The sequence below is a fragment of the Xenopus laevis genome, chromosome 1L (genome assembly GCF_017654675.1).
Source record: "Xenopus laevis strain J_2021 chromosome 1L, Xenopus_laevis_v10.1, whole genome shotgun sequence".
In the NCBI taxonomy this organism is placed as follows: Eukaryota; Metazoa; Chordata; class Amphibia; order Anura; family Pipidae; genus Xenopus; species Xenopus laevis.
Window position 1 is genome coordinate 110603004 of NC_054371.1, and position 17668 is coordinate 110620671.

The 17668-nt window shown below is 38.5% G+C and overlaps 1 protein-coding gene across 1 annotated transcript; it reads right to left on the reverse strand.

Moving 5' to 3' along the window:
* Positions 1-93: 93 nt before the first annotated feature.
* Positions 94-16941, reverse strand: lonp1.L (lon peptidase 1, mitochondrial L homeolog). The gene is made up of 18 exons (XM_018255042.2): positions 16344-16941; positions 11571-11659; positions 11109-11228; positions 10643-10862; positions 10394-10455; positions 9800-9929; positions 8044-8127; positions 7418-7638; positions 6587-6725; positions 6264-6442; positions 5863-5950; positions 5218-5340; positions 4757-4873; positions 3892-4032; positions 3558-3723; positions 3026-3234; positions 1540-1704; positions 94-426 (listed from the first exon to the last, which is right to left on the reverse strand). Exons 1-18 carry the CDS (start codon positions 16851-16853, stop codon positions 277-279), a joined length of 2913 nt encoding a protein of 970 aa, XP_018110531.1. The 5' UTR covers positions 16854-16941; the 3' UTR covers positions 94-276.
* Between the last annotated feature and the right edge of the window lie 727 nt (positions 16942-17668).

Sequence of the window (17668 nt, forward strand, 5' to 3'; positions counted from 1 at the left end):
ATGAATAAAGACCAATTGAAAAGTTACTTAGAATTAGCCATTCTATAACATGCTAAAAGTTAATGACACACACTATCTAAGAATACAACGCAACAAGATAAAATTTTGTTTTAATAATTACATTACTAAACAGGTACCATATACAAAGGCAAATACTGAATTAAGCCATAATGAATGAGACTGGGCTGCGCAGCAGCAAAATTGAGAATGCTATTTCAGTGGCGGACACCAAAATTGATGATCCTCCTTGGTGACAGAAGAAAAAAAAAAAGTGTGTCAGTTTGTTGGAAACACAATATCATAAATCTCTTTATAGTGCTCAACAAAATGCACTTCCAGACCCTCTGAGATAAACGGGGCCAAATCAAAATAATCCTTCTTGTTCTCCACCGGAAGGATGATACAAGTAACTCCAGCTCTCTTAGCCTGTATAGAAAAAAACAAGTGGTTTAAACAAGTCAGGAAATTAGGAGGGTTTCACCTAACAAATCACTTTTGGTATGAGAAAGGCAAAAACATTATACCACCTTTTTCAACTATTTTTTTTAAATAAATGTTTTTTGGTCTGCAGCTATCCAGTTTGGAAAGTAAGTTACTCTCTTACTCTGTGAAAATGGCAACCAGTTAGTGTCAGAATGAAGGAGGACTATGACAGGGCCTTAGTAGTCAAAGTAATACATAACAATAAAATCAAACCTTTAAATCTGCTTTTAGATCCCAGGGTCTCTTGGCCCTAGTCAATATTGCAATGTCATTTTAAATGTCGTTTTTGAAAGGCAAAAGTTTCTTTGGTTCCTAAAGCCCAACATTAATATTGAAATTCTGTAATTTAGGTTTGAGGCTTGCCAAACCAGGAAACATATTTAAGGGCCTGCATAATGCAGAGCTGCAAAGGGTGCTTACAGGTTGTAGTAAAATAATACATGAAGGGCCCTTATCTGAATTAGATTAATTTTATTGTGCCACAATAGGTATAAGACTGGCATGAAATGAAGTAAGCCAGGGTGTGGAGTACAAATTGGGAAAAAAGGCAATCACATACTAATATTAACAATAAAAAGCTGAATATGTACAGTACGCAAGCCACATGCTTGGCTATGAGATCCGTTATCCGGAAAACCTAGTCCAGAAAGATCCGAATTACAGAAAGGCTGCCTCCCATAGACTCCATTATAATCAAATAATCCAAATCTTTAAAAATGATTTCCTTTTTCTCTGTAATAATAAAACAGTACGCTCTACTTGCCCCAAACTATATTATATATATAATATATATATATATATCTATATATATCTATTCCTTATTGGAAGCAAAACCAGCCTATTGGGGTTATTTAATGTTTAAATTATTTTATAGCAGACCTAAGGTATGCAGATCCAAATTATGAAACGACCTGTTATCCGGAAAACCCCAGGTCCCAGGCATTCTGGATAACAGGTTCCATACCTGTATACGAAAATATATTTTTAATGGTTTGCATAAAGGATTCATTTGAAATCCTATGAAGTTATAGAATGTCAGATGAAACTGGTACTTACAGCAATTGTCTTCTCCTTGATACCCCCTACAGGAAGGATTTTGCCTGTTAGGGACACCTCACCAGTCATTGCCACATTCTGGCGTAAAGGGCGATCCATTGCGAGGGACAGCAGTGCTGTAACAATGGTGCAACCCGCACTTGGACCATCCTTTGGAGTTGCACCCTAAACAGAATTCACATTAAACACACCGCTGTTATATATAAGCTAAAATCAAACAAGACATCAACCCCTTTCATTAAGAAGTAATTTTCCCATAACTGCTTACAGGGGTTGTTCACCGTGCAACACTTTTTTTCAGAAAGTTCCATTTCCATTTTTTTGTTAACATTTTTTCTAATATTGAAGTTTAAAGTTTCATTTCTTACAGTATTATGATTTTCTAAAGCAGCTCTGGGGGGTGACCAAATCTGTTAAATGTTCTTAAAGGGGAACTCCGGTTTCCAACCAAAATTTGATAAAGAGGCCTACATAACACAGAAACCCCTAATATATCCATCAGAGTTACCTGTTTCTTCAAAAAGTATGAATAAATGCCATTTTCTATGCTGAAATCCAGCTGTTTAACATTTCTTCTCTTTCTGCATCATTTGAAACCCTGGCAGGGAAGGAGGGGCTACACACTGATGTTACAAATTGTAACAACTTCTCCACAGCTTACAGACAGCATGCAGGAACTACATAACCCACAATGCATTGCACTGTGATGTTTCTTTGCTTATTGAAATCATGTGTGCAGGGAATTGTGGGGTTTGGAGGATCCAGGCTGAGGAAAGATGGTGGTTGATACAAAGTAACAGTAGTCAGACAGCTCAGCAAAGTAGTCAGATCAGAAAGAGAGCAGGGGGCTAGGCTTAGGGAAACTGTTGAAAACCATTAAAAATCATGAAAAGTCTGCATATTTTTTAACTGATGTATATTGCAAAGTTGCTTGAAATTAGGTTTACAGAAAGCTCAAGTTATGTTTGTGTGGAGTTCGCCTTTTAATTATATATTAATTGATACATTTCTTAACTTTGGCCCTGCTGAGCAGAATCCTTCAGTTACATTAAAGGCCGTTATAACGATACAATAATTGCCAAGATACCACCGATTTTGCAGGGAAAATGTATCAACTAATGTAGCAAATTGTAACAGTTCAGAATCTGCACCTGGATTACTGAGCTGTCAGACTAAAACACTAGAGACAGGAACGTTAAACTTAAAACTCAAATTTTGGGAAAATAATAAAGAATGGAAAGCAATTGAGAAAAAGTCTTTATTTCTGGTGAATGATTTGAAAACAACTGAAGTGGGAAAAAAGTGTTTGGAAGGTGAACAATTCCTATTTGATGACTAATGCAATCTTTTAAAATATTTCTAACCATGTTGTGATCTTGACTAGATACCAGTAAGCCTAGAAGAGGAGGAACTATATTCCTGTGGGCCTGAAGGACTTTTTAAAGCAAACTACAGCACACTTTGGTAATGGGGTGGAGTTTCTTACCTCGGGAACGTGCAGATGAATGTGCGAGGTTACAAGAAATCCATTGTCAGGTTGTTTCTTCATTAGGAAGGCACGAGCAAAGGTGTAAGCAATCTTTGCACTCTCTTTCATAACATCCCCAAGCTGACCTGTAACCTCCAAGGAGCCATCTTTACTTTCCTTATCCAGGGGACGCCGCAGTGATGTCTCAATAAATAGAGTTGAGCCACCTATAAATTAGAGATTTTTCACGATTAATTACTGCGTGACTCTCTAACTGGTAAAAGTGACTACAAATGATCCTGGGATTATGTAAAATATCTCCTTGCATATCTTCTTTTAAAGGGGCAGTATATACCTGTGCTCTATGTTTCCATACAGATGGCTAAATATTTAATACAACAATTGTTTGAAGGGGAGATTATCCAATATAAAAAAAGTCTATGAAACGCTTGGGCTGGTTAAGGGTCATAAACAATTCTATGGAATGCTGCATCTGTCCTGTCGTCCAGTTATTGTTCTCCCCACTCCACAGAGTTTGTATACATCTCACCCATTGCTGTCCATGCTAGTCCCATTACCACGCCAGGTGGAGTGACAGTGTACATTCTGTCCACAGTAAATATTGGTTTTCCAACGAAGTCCTGCAGGTTATGAGGTGTCACCTCCACAAATTGAGCTTCCCCGTTCACAATCCTGTATGCAGATTTCCTTAGGACCTAAGTAACAGAGACATTCACAATTGGTTTTTGCCGTCTGTCCATCTAAAGTGTATCCCTTCCAACTTTAAGATCATGCAAAAAGCATTGTTGCTTAAGAGGGGACTGGAGGAAACATGTTAATTTGTTAGGGATAACTCCTTGTCTCATATCATCTCTATGTCTCACCTTTTCGACTTGTTTTTGAAGGTTTCTGACACCGCTCTCCCTGCAGTACTGTTTAATAAGTATTGTCAGTGCCTCTGATGTGATCAGAGTCTTCTCTTTGTCCAACCCACACATAGTAAGTGCCTGTGGTACCAGGTATCTCTGCAAGTACAATCATGTATTCATTTCATAAAACCATTGTTGAGTTGATGGCACCCCCCACTACCTAAAATGTTACACAGCAATATACTGTGCACCAAGTAGCCAAATCAAATTAAGATAACCTTTCAAGTCAACCAGTGTTTCAGGTTTATATTTTCGTGCTGGATTGCTAAACGTTTGATTATGGTACAGCGCTTCTTTTGCCAGATAATTTGGCAATGGAGAAATAAAATGTAACTTTATTAATTTGGACTCTCATGCATTGCATCCTGGATTCTACTACAGCTTTTACAGCTTTTGCTCACAAGTACACTCAGCCACTTTTGCCCAAATGATAAATGCTTGTTTGAAATGCTGAGACAAAAAGGTTCCAGTCTATTACCACACTACTGGTACATAGTTTTAATACAGAATGTGGAGAGTGCTCTACTACATCAGGCATACATGGATTAATAAACAGTGACAGAAATGATCAAAGATGTGCCTAAAATTTCAAGGTCCTTGTTTGCATGCACGAACCTCACAGGGATTTACAGGCAACAATCCCCAAGTTGAAGACACAAATAAATGGACAGCTCTCAATGTACCCATTCACTAATGATATAGTAGAGAGATGAATAATGTAAAATACCTTTGCCCCTTTGCAAAGCTGAGCTCTACACCACCAGCAATGCATGCAACATATATCTGTACAGTTTTTCAATTGAGTGCCCTGCTCTCATACCTCTGCTATTGCGAGTTTCTCCTGGGCAACATACCCAGAGATATTAATCATCTCCATACGATCTCGAAGAGGTTCGGGAATGGTCTCTGTGACATTTGCAGTGCAAATAAAGAGAACCTAAGGAAGAAGAGCAGAGTTGAAGCTTTGCATGCTTTTTTTTTTTGAGTGCCTGTGCTTCCTTCATTCAGAAGTTCTATTGTTATATATGTGTTATAAGTCTAGTTAAAATTTAAACATCTGTACTACTTTTCTAACATGATATAACACTTGTCATGCACAGCCTATGTTGTCATTATATTACACATGTTGTCATCCCACAGGAGCAAGAAAAATTAAAATATGTACTTTTTGTTCCCAGGGTCGGAAAATTAAACATTGTGGAGTTCCACTGATACATTAATCACATACTATTTTAAAAAAAAAAAGTTAATTTGTCTTACATAAAAGGTGAAGATATTTACCTTTGATAAGTCAACAGGCACGTCCAAATAATGATCCAAAAAGTTGGAGTTCTGCTCTGGATCGAGCAGCTCCAAAAGAGCGGAAGATGGATCCCCTTGATAACCACGCCCAAGTTTATCCACCTGTTAAAAGGGTTATAAAGGAGAACTGTACCATTGCATGTTATGCCTTCCTTTGCTTTGTCTCTGGCCAAAAAAAATTACCATTTCACAAGAAATTCCCATGTTTGTTTGCAGCTCTAACAATATATATATATATATATATATATATATATATATATATATATATATATATATATATATATAATATATATATATATATATATATATATATATATATATATATATATATATATATATATATATATATATATATATATATATATATATAACGATTTGTAAGTGAGGATCCGCACACCAAAGTTTTCATTTAATCAAAGTGTTTTATTTCGTACATAGCTCCGACCTTTCGGCCCACATTAGGGCCTCTCTTCCTAATGTGGGCAGATATATATATATATATATATATAAGCACTGAATGATAGATATAGATATATATATATATATATATATATAAAAAATTTCTGTGGCTTTGCCATTTTAAATATATGAATAAAGTGCAGATTTTTTTAGGCACAGACTTACCTCATCAATTAGAATCAATGGGTTCTCAGTTTTTGTCTTCTTTAAGCACTGAATGATTTTCCCAGGCATGGCCCCAACATATGTTCTCCTGCAAAAAAGAAATGGAACAAGCAACATTTAAGGCAGTCAGTATTTTAAAAATCCCACTAAAAAACAATACAGAACAAAAATAGTCTTTGGGAGTAAACAAGAACCATAAAGTAAAATAATATGGTGTGAGGAAATCAAATGTTCCAACTAACAATACTGAAACAGCACGGAACAAGAAGTATGGCACAGCACCTATTTTACTATATAGACTTGCATGTCGCTTACTGTTAAAAGCAATACTAAATGCACTAATTAGAACAATGTTTTTAGACTTTTTTTTTTATTTTTTATTGAAATGAATATCAACTCACCTGTGTCCCTTAATCTCAGCAACATCAGTCATCCCGCCGACACTAAAGCGAAAGTACTCCCGATTCAGTGCACGGGCAATAGAACGGGCGATGCTGGTCTTCCCCACTCCAGGTGGGCCATAAAAACATAGAATCTTACCCTGAGTGCTGCCTCTTAGCTGGCTTACTGCTATGAATTCCTATAAAAAGAGATGAGATTCAGTCCTATCTTAACTAAAGATAGTTAATACAGGCAATTGCATAATTAGGTAATCAAAAAAAATTAAAGCATCATTCATCTCTATCTTATTTTAAAAGACTTTGCCTAGGTAAAGTAAACTTACCAGAATTCTCTTTTTGACATCCTCCATTCCATAATGATCCTCCTCCAGAACCTCTTCTGCTCTGCGCAAATCCAAATTTTCCTGACTATACTTGCCCCAGGGAATGGAAGTCAGCCAGTCCAGATAGTTACGGGTAACACTGTCCAAGAAAAAAAAGAAGCAATGCTCACAGAACACAATCATAAGGTCATAGTTTTACTGGTATCATTATGCCAATTCTTTCCCTAGCTAGCAAAAAACACTGCTAGACTGTCAATCTGGCAACTGATAGAGAATATGGTGCACAAAAACCATTAATTTCAAAAGCTGTGTCTGTGACAAATTATTAAATCACCACTGCAGGAGGCCTCTACAGACAAATTCAGCAGAATACTGGGTTAGCCTTAATCTGAAGTAGACTGGATTTTCTTACCCACATCACCTCATCTATGTAAATTACAGTACAGGTATGGGACCTGTTATCCAGAATGCTCGGGACCTGGGGTTTTCCGGAATAACGGATCTTTCCATAATTTGGGTCTTCATGCCTTAGGTCTACTAGAAATTTATTTAAACATTAAATAAACCCAATAGGCTGGTTTTGCTTTAAATAAGGATTAATTATATTTTAGTTGGGATCAAGTACAAGTTACTGTTTTATTATTACAGAGAAAAAGGAAATCATTTTTAAAAATTTGGATTATTTGGATAAAATGGAGTCTATGGGAGACAGCCATTCCATAATTTGGAGCTTTCTGGATATCGGTTTTCCGGATAAGGGATCCTATACCTGTATAGATTTATTAGGAGTTTTAACAATAGAAATTCCCATAGAGACCAAGGGATTCTCACTTGAACTCTGAGGAGTGATTATCAAGAAGTCCCAATTTCCCGAGTTCCTCATCAATGACCTCCATGACATGTTTAGGAACAGTGAGATCCTTCAGTCGTTCTCGAAATTTCTCCTCAATAGCATCTTTATCTTCCTTCTCCAGACCTAGTTCCTTCTTGATAATTTTCAGCTGCTCTTGAAGAAGGTACTTTCGGTGGGTTTGCTTGATCTTCTCTTCCACCTGAGTGGGTGTTGCAAAACAGCTGGCTGATTAACTGGTACCAATTTTAAGCTTCACAGGAGTAGTTCACCTTTAAGTTAACTTTTAGTATGTTATAGAATGACAAATTCTAAGCAACTTTTCAATGGGGCTTCATTTTTTTTTTTAATATATATATATATATAATTTTTTATTATTTGCCTTCTTCTTCTGACTCTTTCCAGCTTTCAAATGGGGGTCAATCACCCCACCTAAATTGATTTGTTCCAGTTGATATTTTGCCAGGTCTTAATTGTATTGATGTAGAAGGCTACTAAGTGTACATTTTACTTAAAAGACAAGCTTGATAAGTATACCATCACATTTTATATGTATTCATGTATATACTGTAAATATATATTATATATAAATATATAAAATTCTCACCTCTCTCCCAAGACGCTGCTGAAGTTTACTCAGCTCATATTCTTTTTTCAAAAGTGAAAGAGATTTGTACAGTCGTTTTGGTATCTGTAACAGGAGAATAAATCAGTTGTGTGTAGCAGCTATGTGCCATCTTATCGGTTTCATGTAAGTAGGACATATAGGCATGTGTTTTCAATTAATAAATCTGCTCTGCACTATGATGAAGTGAATAGTGTTTTGAAATTTGAGTTAATCTTGTGAATATCCTATCTAGTCTGTTACACTGAAAACTCATGACTAATTATCTTATTCTCAAGGTTGTGGAAATCTTTCCACTTCCTTCTAGACATTCTTTGTACATCAGCATAGCTACACTTAACTAAGGCAGAACACAGATCTCCAATTCAAGTTATAATTGTAGTACATTATAACTCGTACATAATTTTAAGGCAGAGTCACCATTCAAGAAAATGCCAATTTTCTAAATTGCTCACTAGTTGTGCAAGAATAGGCCTCAGGGTAGGAATTAGGGATGCACCGAATCCAGGATTCGGTTCGGCCTTTTTCAGCAGGATTCGGCCGAATTCTTCTGCACGGCTGAACCGAATCCTAATTTGCATATGCAAATTAGGGGTGGGGTGGGAAATCGCGTGACTTTTTGTCACAAAACAAGGAAATAATAAATGTTTTCCCCTTCCCACCCCTATTTTGTATATTCAAATTAGGATTAGGATTCGGATTCGGTATGGTATTTGGCCAAATCTTTCACAAAGGATTCAGGGGTTCGGCCGAATCCAAAATAGTGGATTCGGTGCATCCCTAGTAGGAATCTAGTATCTGTGGCTCTCCAGCTAAAATATAACTACTCTCGCAACCAATTAATTTTATTTCAGCAAAATCTTGCCCCCGGAAAAAAACGCAGGTAATTTATGATGAAGCAAACTCTACATATTCCATTCCATAACATGGAGTGTCACACTTCTGTAAATGTAGGACTACATGTTTTATTCCATCCTGTGGTATAAAAAACAATCTATAATACATGGATCTTCGTTTCTTTTGTAAAGCAATAACTCTTTCATATAGCAGACTGGTATATATCAACTGTAGTTTTATATGTATTCATTTTATTTCCAAAGTCTGTATCTGGCTATAGAGCTACACCTGGAAAATACTTGCTAGAAGCAGGGTCGAACTAGGCCGGCGAGAAAAAACCCAGCGGGCCCAGCCTTGCTGCCCCTCCAGCCAAGACCCAATAGCCACGTTGCACTTAAGCTACTAGCTGACCACCCCCCCCCCGATTGTGGTCACAAAATGAACTAAGTTTTTACGCACTGTGCGAGTGAGTGCAGCTGGGGTGGGGGGAACTGTGGGTGGTAGAGGGCCCAAGGGAAGGGTTGCGGGTCCCTAATGTGGCAGGTCTGGTAGGTCTACATAGTTGATATGATGATGTAATCAATGAAGTCTATGGAGCATTTGAGCAGACTGGAGTCCCTAAAAATATTTGGCGGGCCACATCCAGGTTGTAGGCCGCTAGTTGGGCAGCCATATCACAATCCATTAAACTCTTGCCTAATGGAACTCTCTATTGGTGCACCACATGCGTACAATAAACACATGGCTTGGCATAGAGTAACTCAGGAACATATATTTTATAGCATCAGCAGTTAAGCACCCTAAGCTAAAAAAAGGAACATTATCCAGTATTAAGGGACAACTATTTTTTGATAAATGGTACAGCTTCTCAGAAAATAGTAATGCCTGTGGTTATACATACATTAGTTTCTTCCAGCACATCCTGAAGTTCATTAGACTCTGCCCCAGTCAATGCTGCACCCATGTCACTCAGATATATAGGGTTGTCCACAACTCTCTGGCCTGCTTGCATCATCTGCATTACAGACTCCCTTATAGTACAAAAGAAAAAAAAATTATATAGAACATGCAGAGCAATATGTAAAGGGGCTAACTTGCATAAAAAGTACAGAATGAAGATTTGAACAGTAGTGATATGTGGGTCAACAAAAAGTCTACCAGCACCCAACACCAGCTTGTCCACTTCCAACCCGTCCCAACCTGACCATTCACATCTATTTACAGACCTGCCCCACCCCATCTCTGATGTCACGAAAAGGGCAGGGTGGAGTAGGCACGTGCCTAAACCTGCCCAACACACACATCACTATTGCACAGCACCGCTTATACTAGTACCACTATATAAATAAAGTTATACATACATACCTATATCTTGGGTTGCCTATCTTTGTTGATAAAAAAAAAAAACATTATAAATCCTGGCCTCTACACAGAGGCAAAACAAATAAAAATGGTTTTGGATATGCAGCACTCTACTTCAATATTTTAATCTTACCTGTACAGAGGATTCAGGGCAATGATATCACGGATGGTTTTCACTATTTCAGCAGTGAGTGCCTAGAGGAAAAAATAAAATCATGGTGTTCTCTCAAGTTCAAACCTTGGTGTGTACCACGTCAAATGGTTTTTTTTTTTTTTTTAGACCTAGTTTTTTTACTGTTTTTTAAGGCTGTAACGAAAATAAGTTGGAGGGGCAGCAGGATGATGTTTAACATAGACCAGACAAATATGAACATGCTCTTACTTTAACCTCCTCTGTGTTCTGGAAATCCTCATGAGTCACATTGTCTACTTCCACCATGAGGACCCCAGGAGGGCTGCTTGGATCAATCAGCACTTGTTCTCGTTTCTCCATCTCCTTAGTCAGCTTGGATACTACATTTCGTCTTTTTTTCTTCCCCTCTACTTTCTCTTCAATTTGTGCCCCCTCAGCTTCCACATCAAGTTCTTTGTTAATATGTATCCTAAAAATGTGCAGACAGTTCAGCACAGGATAAGCACATTATTTACCAAAACAGCGAATGGCACTGTAACCCTATATTCTATCTCACATGGAAATCTGCCTGTAGGGTAAAAACTGAATATTATTTTCATATATTTCTATAAAATTTCCTAATTCTGCATGTGTGCCTTGAGAAATCTTCCCTTGAGAAGACTGCAAAAGATCTGACTGATTCATGTTTATGTCGTCACAGCATCAGAATACCAACCTCCTGTGGCCCATGACAATCATACGCAGCTTGTCTTCCATGTCATGCATCTCATGGATCTGAACAAACGTTCCGGTATTATAAATTTCATCCAGACTGTTGACAACATCAGATTCATTGCTGGAAAAAAGAATAAAGTTTAGACTTGCCGCTGAGCCTTGGTGTACTTGTAGGCACACTAAATGTTTGCTCTTTTTTAAGCATCCAAAAGTATAGTCTCAAAACATGCTGTGCAACATTCCCCAATAAAGGGTTCTGCAGTTAAAAAGTAATGCTGGGTATTGTCCACTTCCTTTATAATTACAATATTACACCCACAGGAGGGTGATAAGGACTATTTCTTCCCTGACAACAGATAAAGGACCAGACCCAATTGTTTTGTTTGGCACAATGTCTTTCAAAACCACATGGATTAGAAAAGTACAGAATAGAAGCAGCTTGCAGCAGTGTATTTTCACTTACCTGTCATCCTTCTTAAGAAACACTCCAGCATAAGGCTGAGCAAGTCGAACCTTTCTTCTCAACAGGGCCATTAGATTTGGGTTCTTCACCTTGGATTGGTAAAGGACAACAAAGATTACACATGCAAGCATTAATGCTGTGCTCAAAGCAAGAAATGAACATGTCAACTACAATATTTCAATGTTAACTTTTTTTTTATATGTACAGGTACTGGATCTCTTAACCAGAATGCTAGGGAGTTGGACTTTTTCCGTATTTTTGATTATGCTAGGGAGTTGGAGTTTTCCGTACTTTTGATTTCCATACCTTAGGTAAAATATAATGTGAATAAACCAAAAAGATTAGTTTTGCCACCAATAAGGATTAATTATATCTAAATTGGGATCAAGCACAAGGAACTGTTTTATTATTAGAGAAAAAGAAAATAATTTTTAAAAATTTTAATAATTTGGTTAAAATGGAGTCTATAGGAGAAAGCTTTTGAGTCTGTCTAAACTGTCTGTTTATGGTGTGTGTGTGTGTGTCTGTTTATGGTGTGTGTGTGTGTGTGTGTGTCTGTTTATGGTGTGTGTGTGTGTGTGTCTGTTTATGGTGTGTGTGTGTCTGTTTATGGTGTGTGTGTGTCTGTTTATGGTGTGTGTGTGTGTGTGTGTCTGTTTATGGTGTGTGTGTGTCTGTTTATGGTGTGTGTGTGTGTGTGTTTATGGTGTGTGTGTGTGTGTGTTTATGGTGTGTGTGTGTGTGTCTGTTTATGGTGTGTGTGTGTCTGTTTATGGTGTGTGTGTGTCTGTTTATGGTGTGTGTGTGTCTGTTTATGGTGTGTCTGTTTATGGTGTGTGTGTGTGTGTGTGTGTCTGTCTGTTTATGGTGTGTGTGCGTGTCTGTTTATGGTGTGTGTGCGTGTCTGTTTATGGTGTGTGTGTGTGTGTGTGTCTGTTTATGGTGTGTGTGTGTGTGTGTGTCTGTTTATGGTGTGTGTGTGTGTGTGTGTGTCTGTTTATGGTGTGTGTGTGTGTGTGTCTGTTTATGGTGTGTGTGTGTGTGTGTGTCTGTTTATGGTGTGTGTGTGTGTGTGTGTCTGTTTATGGTGTGTGTGTGTGTGTGTGTGTCTGTTTATGGTGTGTGTGTGTGTGGATGTGTGTGTGTGTGTGTGTGTCTGTTTATGGTGTGTGTGTGTGTGTGTGTGTCTGTTTATGTTGTGTGTGTGTGTGTGTCTGTTTATGGTGTGTGTGTGTGTGTGTGTCTGTTTATGGTGTGTGTGTGTGTGTCTGTTTATGGTGTGTGTGTCTGTTTATGGTGTGTGTGTGTGTGTGTGTCTGTTTATGGTGTGTGTGTGTGTGTCTGTTTATGGTGTGTGTGTAAAAGTACAACAAGAGGCTCATAGGGATCCAGCATGGATAATGCATTATAGGGATGATTTGTTCAAAGAAAAAAAATGTATGCTGTAGGAATGCAAGGTTTTCTCCAAGGATATAAAATTCCAAAGAATGTTGTGCTGCAGGCATTTACTGGCCTACTAAAGTAAGAATATTCAACGCATACATCTGATTGATATCTATAGGTTACTAGACCTCATGTGAACAAGAAACACCAGATCCTACACTGCAAAAACACTTACAAAGCATGCAGAGCTTGTGTTATGAAAGCACCGACAATAAACCATTATTCACTGGATTACTTTAAGCACATTTCCAATCCACCACATGACTGAAGTGACCAAAGGAATAATAAACTAAGCCAGAGGTCTTAATTAACAGTTCTGCCAAACTTTTCCTGTCTAGCAGTCCAGTTATACAATAGATATGTCATTGTTAAATTACATAAATGGCTTAATATGTTGGGGGAACAGACCTGCAACCACGGTGTGGGCTGTTAGGAACTGGCAGAGTTTTGTTTGCTGCTCTAGGCATGTGTGCTGAGTAGAGGAAGCCTGAATTTTTTATTTTTGCTTGGGGGTGCAGGGGAATTAAATTACCCCTTGTATAGGTCAGCAAGGAGCACATGATAACATCATGGAACTCTGAAGTTAGGGTTAATTACAAGCTGATGTAAGTGAAGTTAGTTATTATTAGTCTTTTTTTTACACTGTTAACAAATGCTTACAGTAAACTAGTTTTGTTGAATTAAGAGGCATCACTAAGCACCACTAGAACTAATGACATCTGAATATAGAGTAACAGAATACTTTGCAGGATGAATCACAGACTACATACAAGGCTATAAATATGGATATATATGGACCAATCTTAAGCAAAATAATAATTAGCACTTGTTTTTACAAACTGGGTGGTTGTGCTGACTCAACTTTGACGTAGGGTGCATTTATTTGCCATATTTATGTTCACTTGCCATTTTAAAGGACAAGGTAATTGCCAGAAAATATTAAATTTGGAATAATCACTTTCATCCTATGTGGGAGCGCAGTCCTGATACACAAGTGACTGCTGAACAGTCTAATAAGCATGAGAGCAATATAAACCCAGCCATGCCCATCACATTGATTGTAACACTTCTGGACATTTATAAGCAACTCAGGGAGCAGTTTGAGACAGTGCTTTGCATTACCACGACAAAAGGCACCTTACAGTTCCAGACACTCACAGAACCTATGCCAAGGAACATACAAGCTGTTTAGGTGACTTGTTACCATAAGGCTCAATTACTATTTTGCCAGTCATCCAATTGGCTTTCTGAATCCAGAATGACTTGTAAATAAGATCTGTCTGGAATAAATACCCTGGAATGTTGCTCCAATCAGCATTATCTGTTTATCATAATCAGCAAGAATCTCATGAAGTTAGGATTAGTATTATTGGAGTTTTGAGGTGTTATTAAACCTTTCAGGGAGAGGTGCCATAAGATCATTGCATGTGGCAGACAATAGATGTCACACCCCTCACACCTCTATTCAAACGTGGAAAGTTTTTCAGTTTTTACATATATGGCTTCTTTAATACCCCTTTTGAACCAGTCGTTCCAGGGGCATAACAACAGTATAGGCACTCCAGCGTGGACCCTGACCCCCCTCCCCCCGCTCTGAGGCACGAGCAAGTTAATTTAAAGAAGCAGAAAGCGGTGGAGAGTGGTATTTCAACACTATCGAGGACACAGACTTTCCTCTATAGTTACACCAGTGAGTCATTCTCTTGGTCTAGAATCTGGACTTGGCAGTCTTGAAACGTGTGTCCTTTTTATTTTAGATGTAGGTTCATGGCTGAGTCCTCACCAGGGGAACTGGCTCTTCTGTGCTGCTGTTTGACTCCCACCATCCACTAGATCACAAACTGAAGTTTATCAAAACCCTACATCACAGAGGAGACAAGATCCTCACCAGCACAGATGCTAAGTTGAAAGAGATGGAACATCTTAGAGGGGCCCTGAAGATGTATGGGTATCCAGATTGGGCCTTTGTTAAAACCGGTAGAAAGAGTAACAATAACACCAAGACTACTGATAAAGGTGGAAAACAGGACAGGCAAAATAACTTGACCTTTCCATATGCAGCTGAGGTGTTGGAAAAACTTAAAAGGATTTATAATAAAAACCATATCCCTGTCTGCTTTTTGAGGCATAAACTGGTTCACCAAAAAGACCCAAACCCAAAGCACAAGAAGAGTAACATTGTGTATGCAGTGCAGTGAGGAGTGATCTAATTTGTATGTGGGAGAAACCAAACATCAGTTACACCAGCATATGGCGCAGCACAGAAGAGCCAGCTCCTCTGGTCAGAACTCAGCCGTGTACTTACAGCTAAAAGAAAAATGACGCATGTTTGAAGACTGCCAAGTCCAGATTCTGGGGGGTATATTTATCAAAGAGTGAAGCTAGAGATCGCCACAGTCCTCTGCAGTGAAATTCCGCCACTCTCCATTCATTTCTATGGGATTTTTAAAAGTATTTATCAATGGGTGAAAGTTCATCCTTTGATAAATATGCCTTTCAAAATCCCATAGAAATAAATGGAGAGTGGCAGAATTTCACTTTAGAGGACTATAGTGATCTCTAACTTCACTCTTTGATAAATATACCCCTAGACCGGGAGAATGACTGGTTCCAAAGAGGTGTTAAAGAAGCCATATATGTAAAAACTAAAAAAAACAAGTTTGTATAATGACACCTCAAGGCTCCAATCATGCTAATAGAATCAACACCTAACTTCATGACATCCTTGCAGATTATGATTAACAGATTGTGGTGATTTGAGCATTTCAGGGTATTTATTCCAGAAAGATCTTATTTACAAGTCATTCTGTATTGAGAAAGCCAGTTGGTTGACTGGTGAAACGCCTTCAAGAAAAACAAAGCAAGTCCAGTTGATTTGACTTATTTCTACAGATATACCATGACCTGGACAAATGAGAATCTTCACAAACATATCTAGAGTGATCTTTTTTTAAAGAAAAGTTCTGGTAACAATATTAGGTCTTGATCACACGAACCTCTGTTTGTTGGAACAGGTAATTCTGCCCATATTAGCCCAAGCTTCACTGCAGTTATCTTGATTTCATGAATTATTGTGATTTAATTGCAATTTATTTACAATAGCATAGCGATTGTTCCTGCTCATATTAGCTATCAAGAGTCCATCGGTCTGGTGCACGGTCTAGTGGCTACAAGGAACTCTAAATGGTTAAATATGTTCTTTGTCGTCAGGGCATAATACTGCTCATTTGACACTCATTGGAAGATACACAATTCCCAACATCCTCTGCCAGCCAAAACTTAGAGACATCCCTAAAAAGTACTGACTGAAAGAACGCTGCCACACATTACCTCTATGATCTTCACGAACCTCGGAAACACAGGATTTCTGGACACTGCAATGACAGGTACATTGGGGAAAACCTCTGGCACCATGAGAGGGGCGAGGGCTGTTACTATGGGCTGCGCATAACCAGCGCTATCCATACCGCCGCTCCCCCCTTCTTCCCCTCCGCTGCCTCCCTCCTCTTCTCCACTCCCCCCACTCTCAGCTCCATCACCTCCAGAAAAGGGACCGCTTCCCCTGTTTCCAAAGTCATGCAGGTATCGGCAGTGAATGGGTGAATAGTATGGGAAAGTGGCAACGGAGGAAGATGAACGTAGGTAGCGGTTTAGAGTAGTTCTGGTTGATGCAATCGCAGTGAAAGAACTTTGAGCAGAGCGCAGCACTCCGGCTGTGTACGATCTGCCCGATCCCTGGGAAAGCAGTCGTTTGCCGGCCTCCCTTGCAGAAGCGATATGCCATGAGCGACTTTGTCCCAGCCATTGGCAGCAACGAGAGAAGCGAACACAAGCTGTCATCTTACAGCAATCGATTTAGCCTCTTGGCTTCACCCCCCTGCACTAGGAGCACGCTGCTTCCGGCGCTGACCGATGACGTTACAGCCTCTTTGCCAGTACAGTGTTACTTAAAGCTCCAATAATTCAATGGAAATGACGCTAAGTGAAACCTGAGCGGCCATGTGGGATACTGGCAATGTGTAAGGCATCCAATGTCAAATAGTCTTATGCAATGCCTACAGCCGCATTTTGGGGGAAGATATTTGACCTTCGGCTAACTCCTTTCAGTTTTTGCTGAATATCCAGAATGTTACTATTTTTTATCATAATTATATTCAACAGGGGACGGGAAGACAAAGAAAGCAAGCATATAAGAAACATTTCCCCTTAGGTTACAAAGTCAAAACGACAAGTACTCTTTATTTGAAAGCCATTTTTACATAATGAAAAGGCAGTAACATAAGACAAATTCTAGATGTTTAATAAGGTGTTCAGATGAAAGGTCATTTGTATCATTCAGAGAAATATCTGTACAATCCCTTTTTATAGGGGAAAATTTACTAAAGGGCAACGTGACTAACGCTGGCGAAAATTTTCCAGAATGACGTAATTTCGGGACTTCGCCGATTTACGAAGGCGATGGCGTAATTTTTTTTTTTTTTTTACTGCAAACCCAAAAAATATATTAAAAATAGTTAAAATATTTATAAATATTTCCTGTATGACCAAAGTTTCTGGGATTTCCCCTTGTTTTCCGACCCAACAGTCCTCGTTTCTCCTCGAGTGAAAAAGCAGGAATCCAAAGTTCAAATAGGTCAGCGCTAATAAAAGCTCAG

Bases quoted from the DNA above. Each gene is read 5' to 3' on its own strand.
- lonp1.L (XM_018255042.2), bottom strand. From the start codon at position 16,853: ATGACAGCTTGTGTTCGCTTCTCTCGTTGCTGCCAATGGCTGGGACAA. The intron at 7,639-8,043 runs GTGAGAATTTTA...ACACCCACTCAG, and splicing joins AGCAGCGTCTTGGGAGAGAG to GTGGAAGAGAAGATCAAGCA. The intron at 427-1,539 runs GTAAGTACCAGT...TTTTCTATACAG, and splicing joins TCAAGGAGAAGACAATTGCT to GCTAAGAGAGCTGGAGTTAC.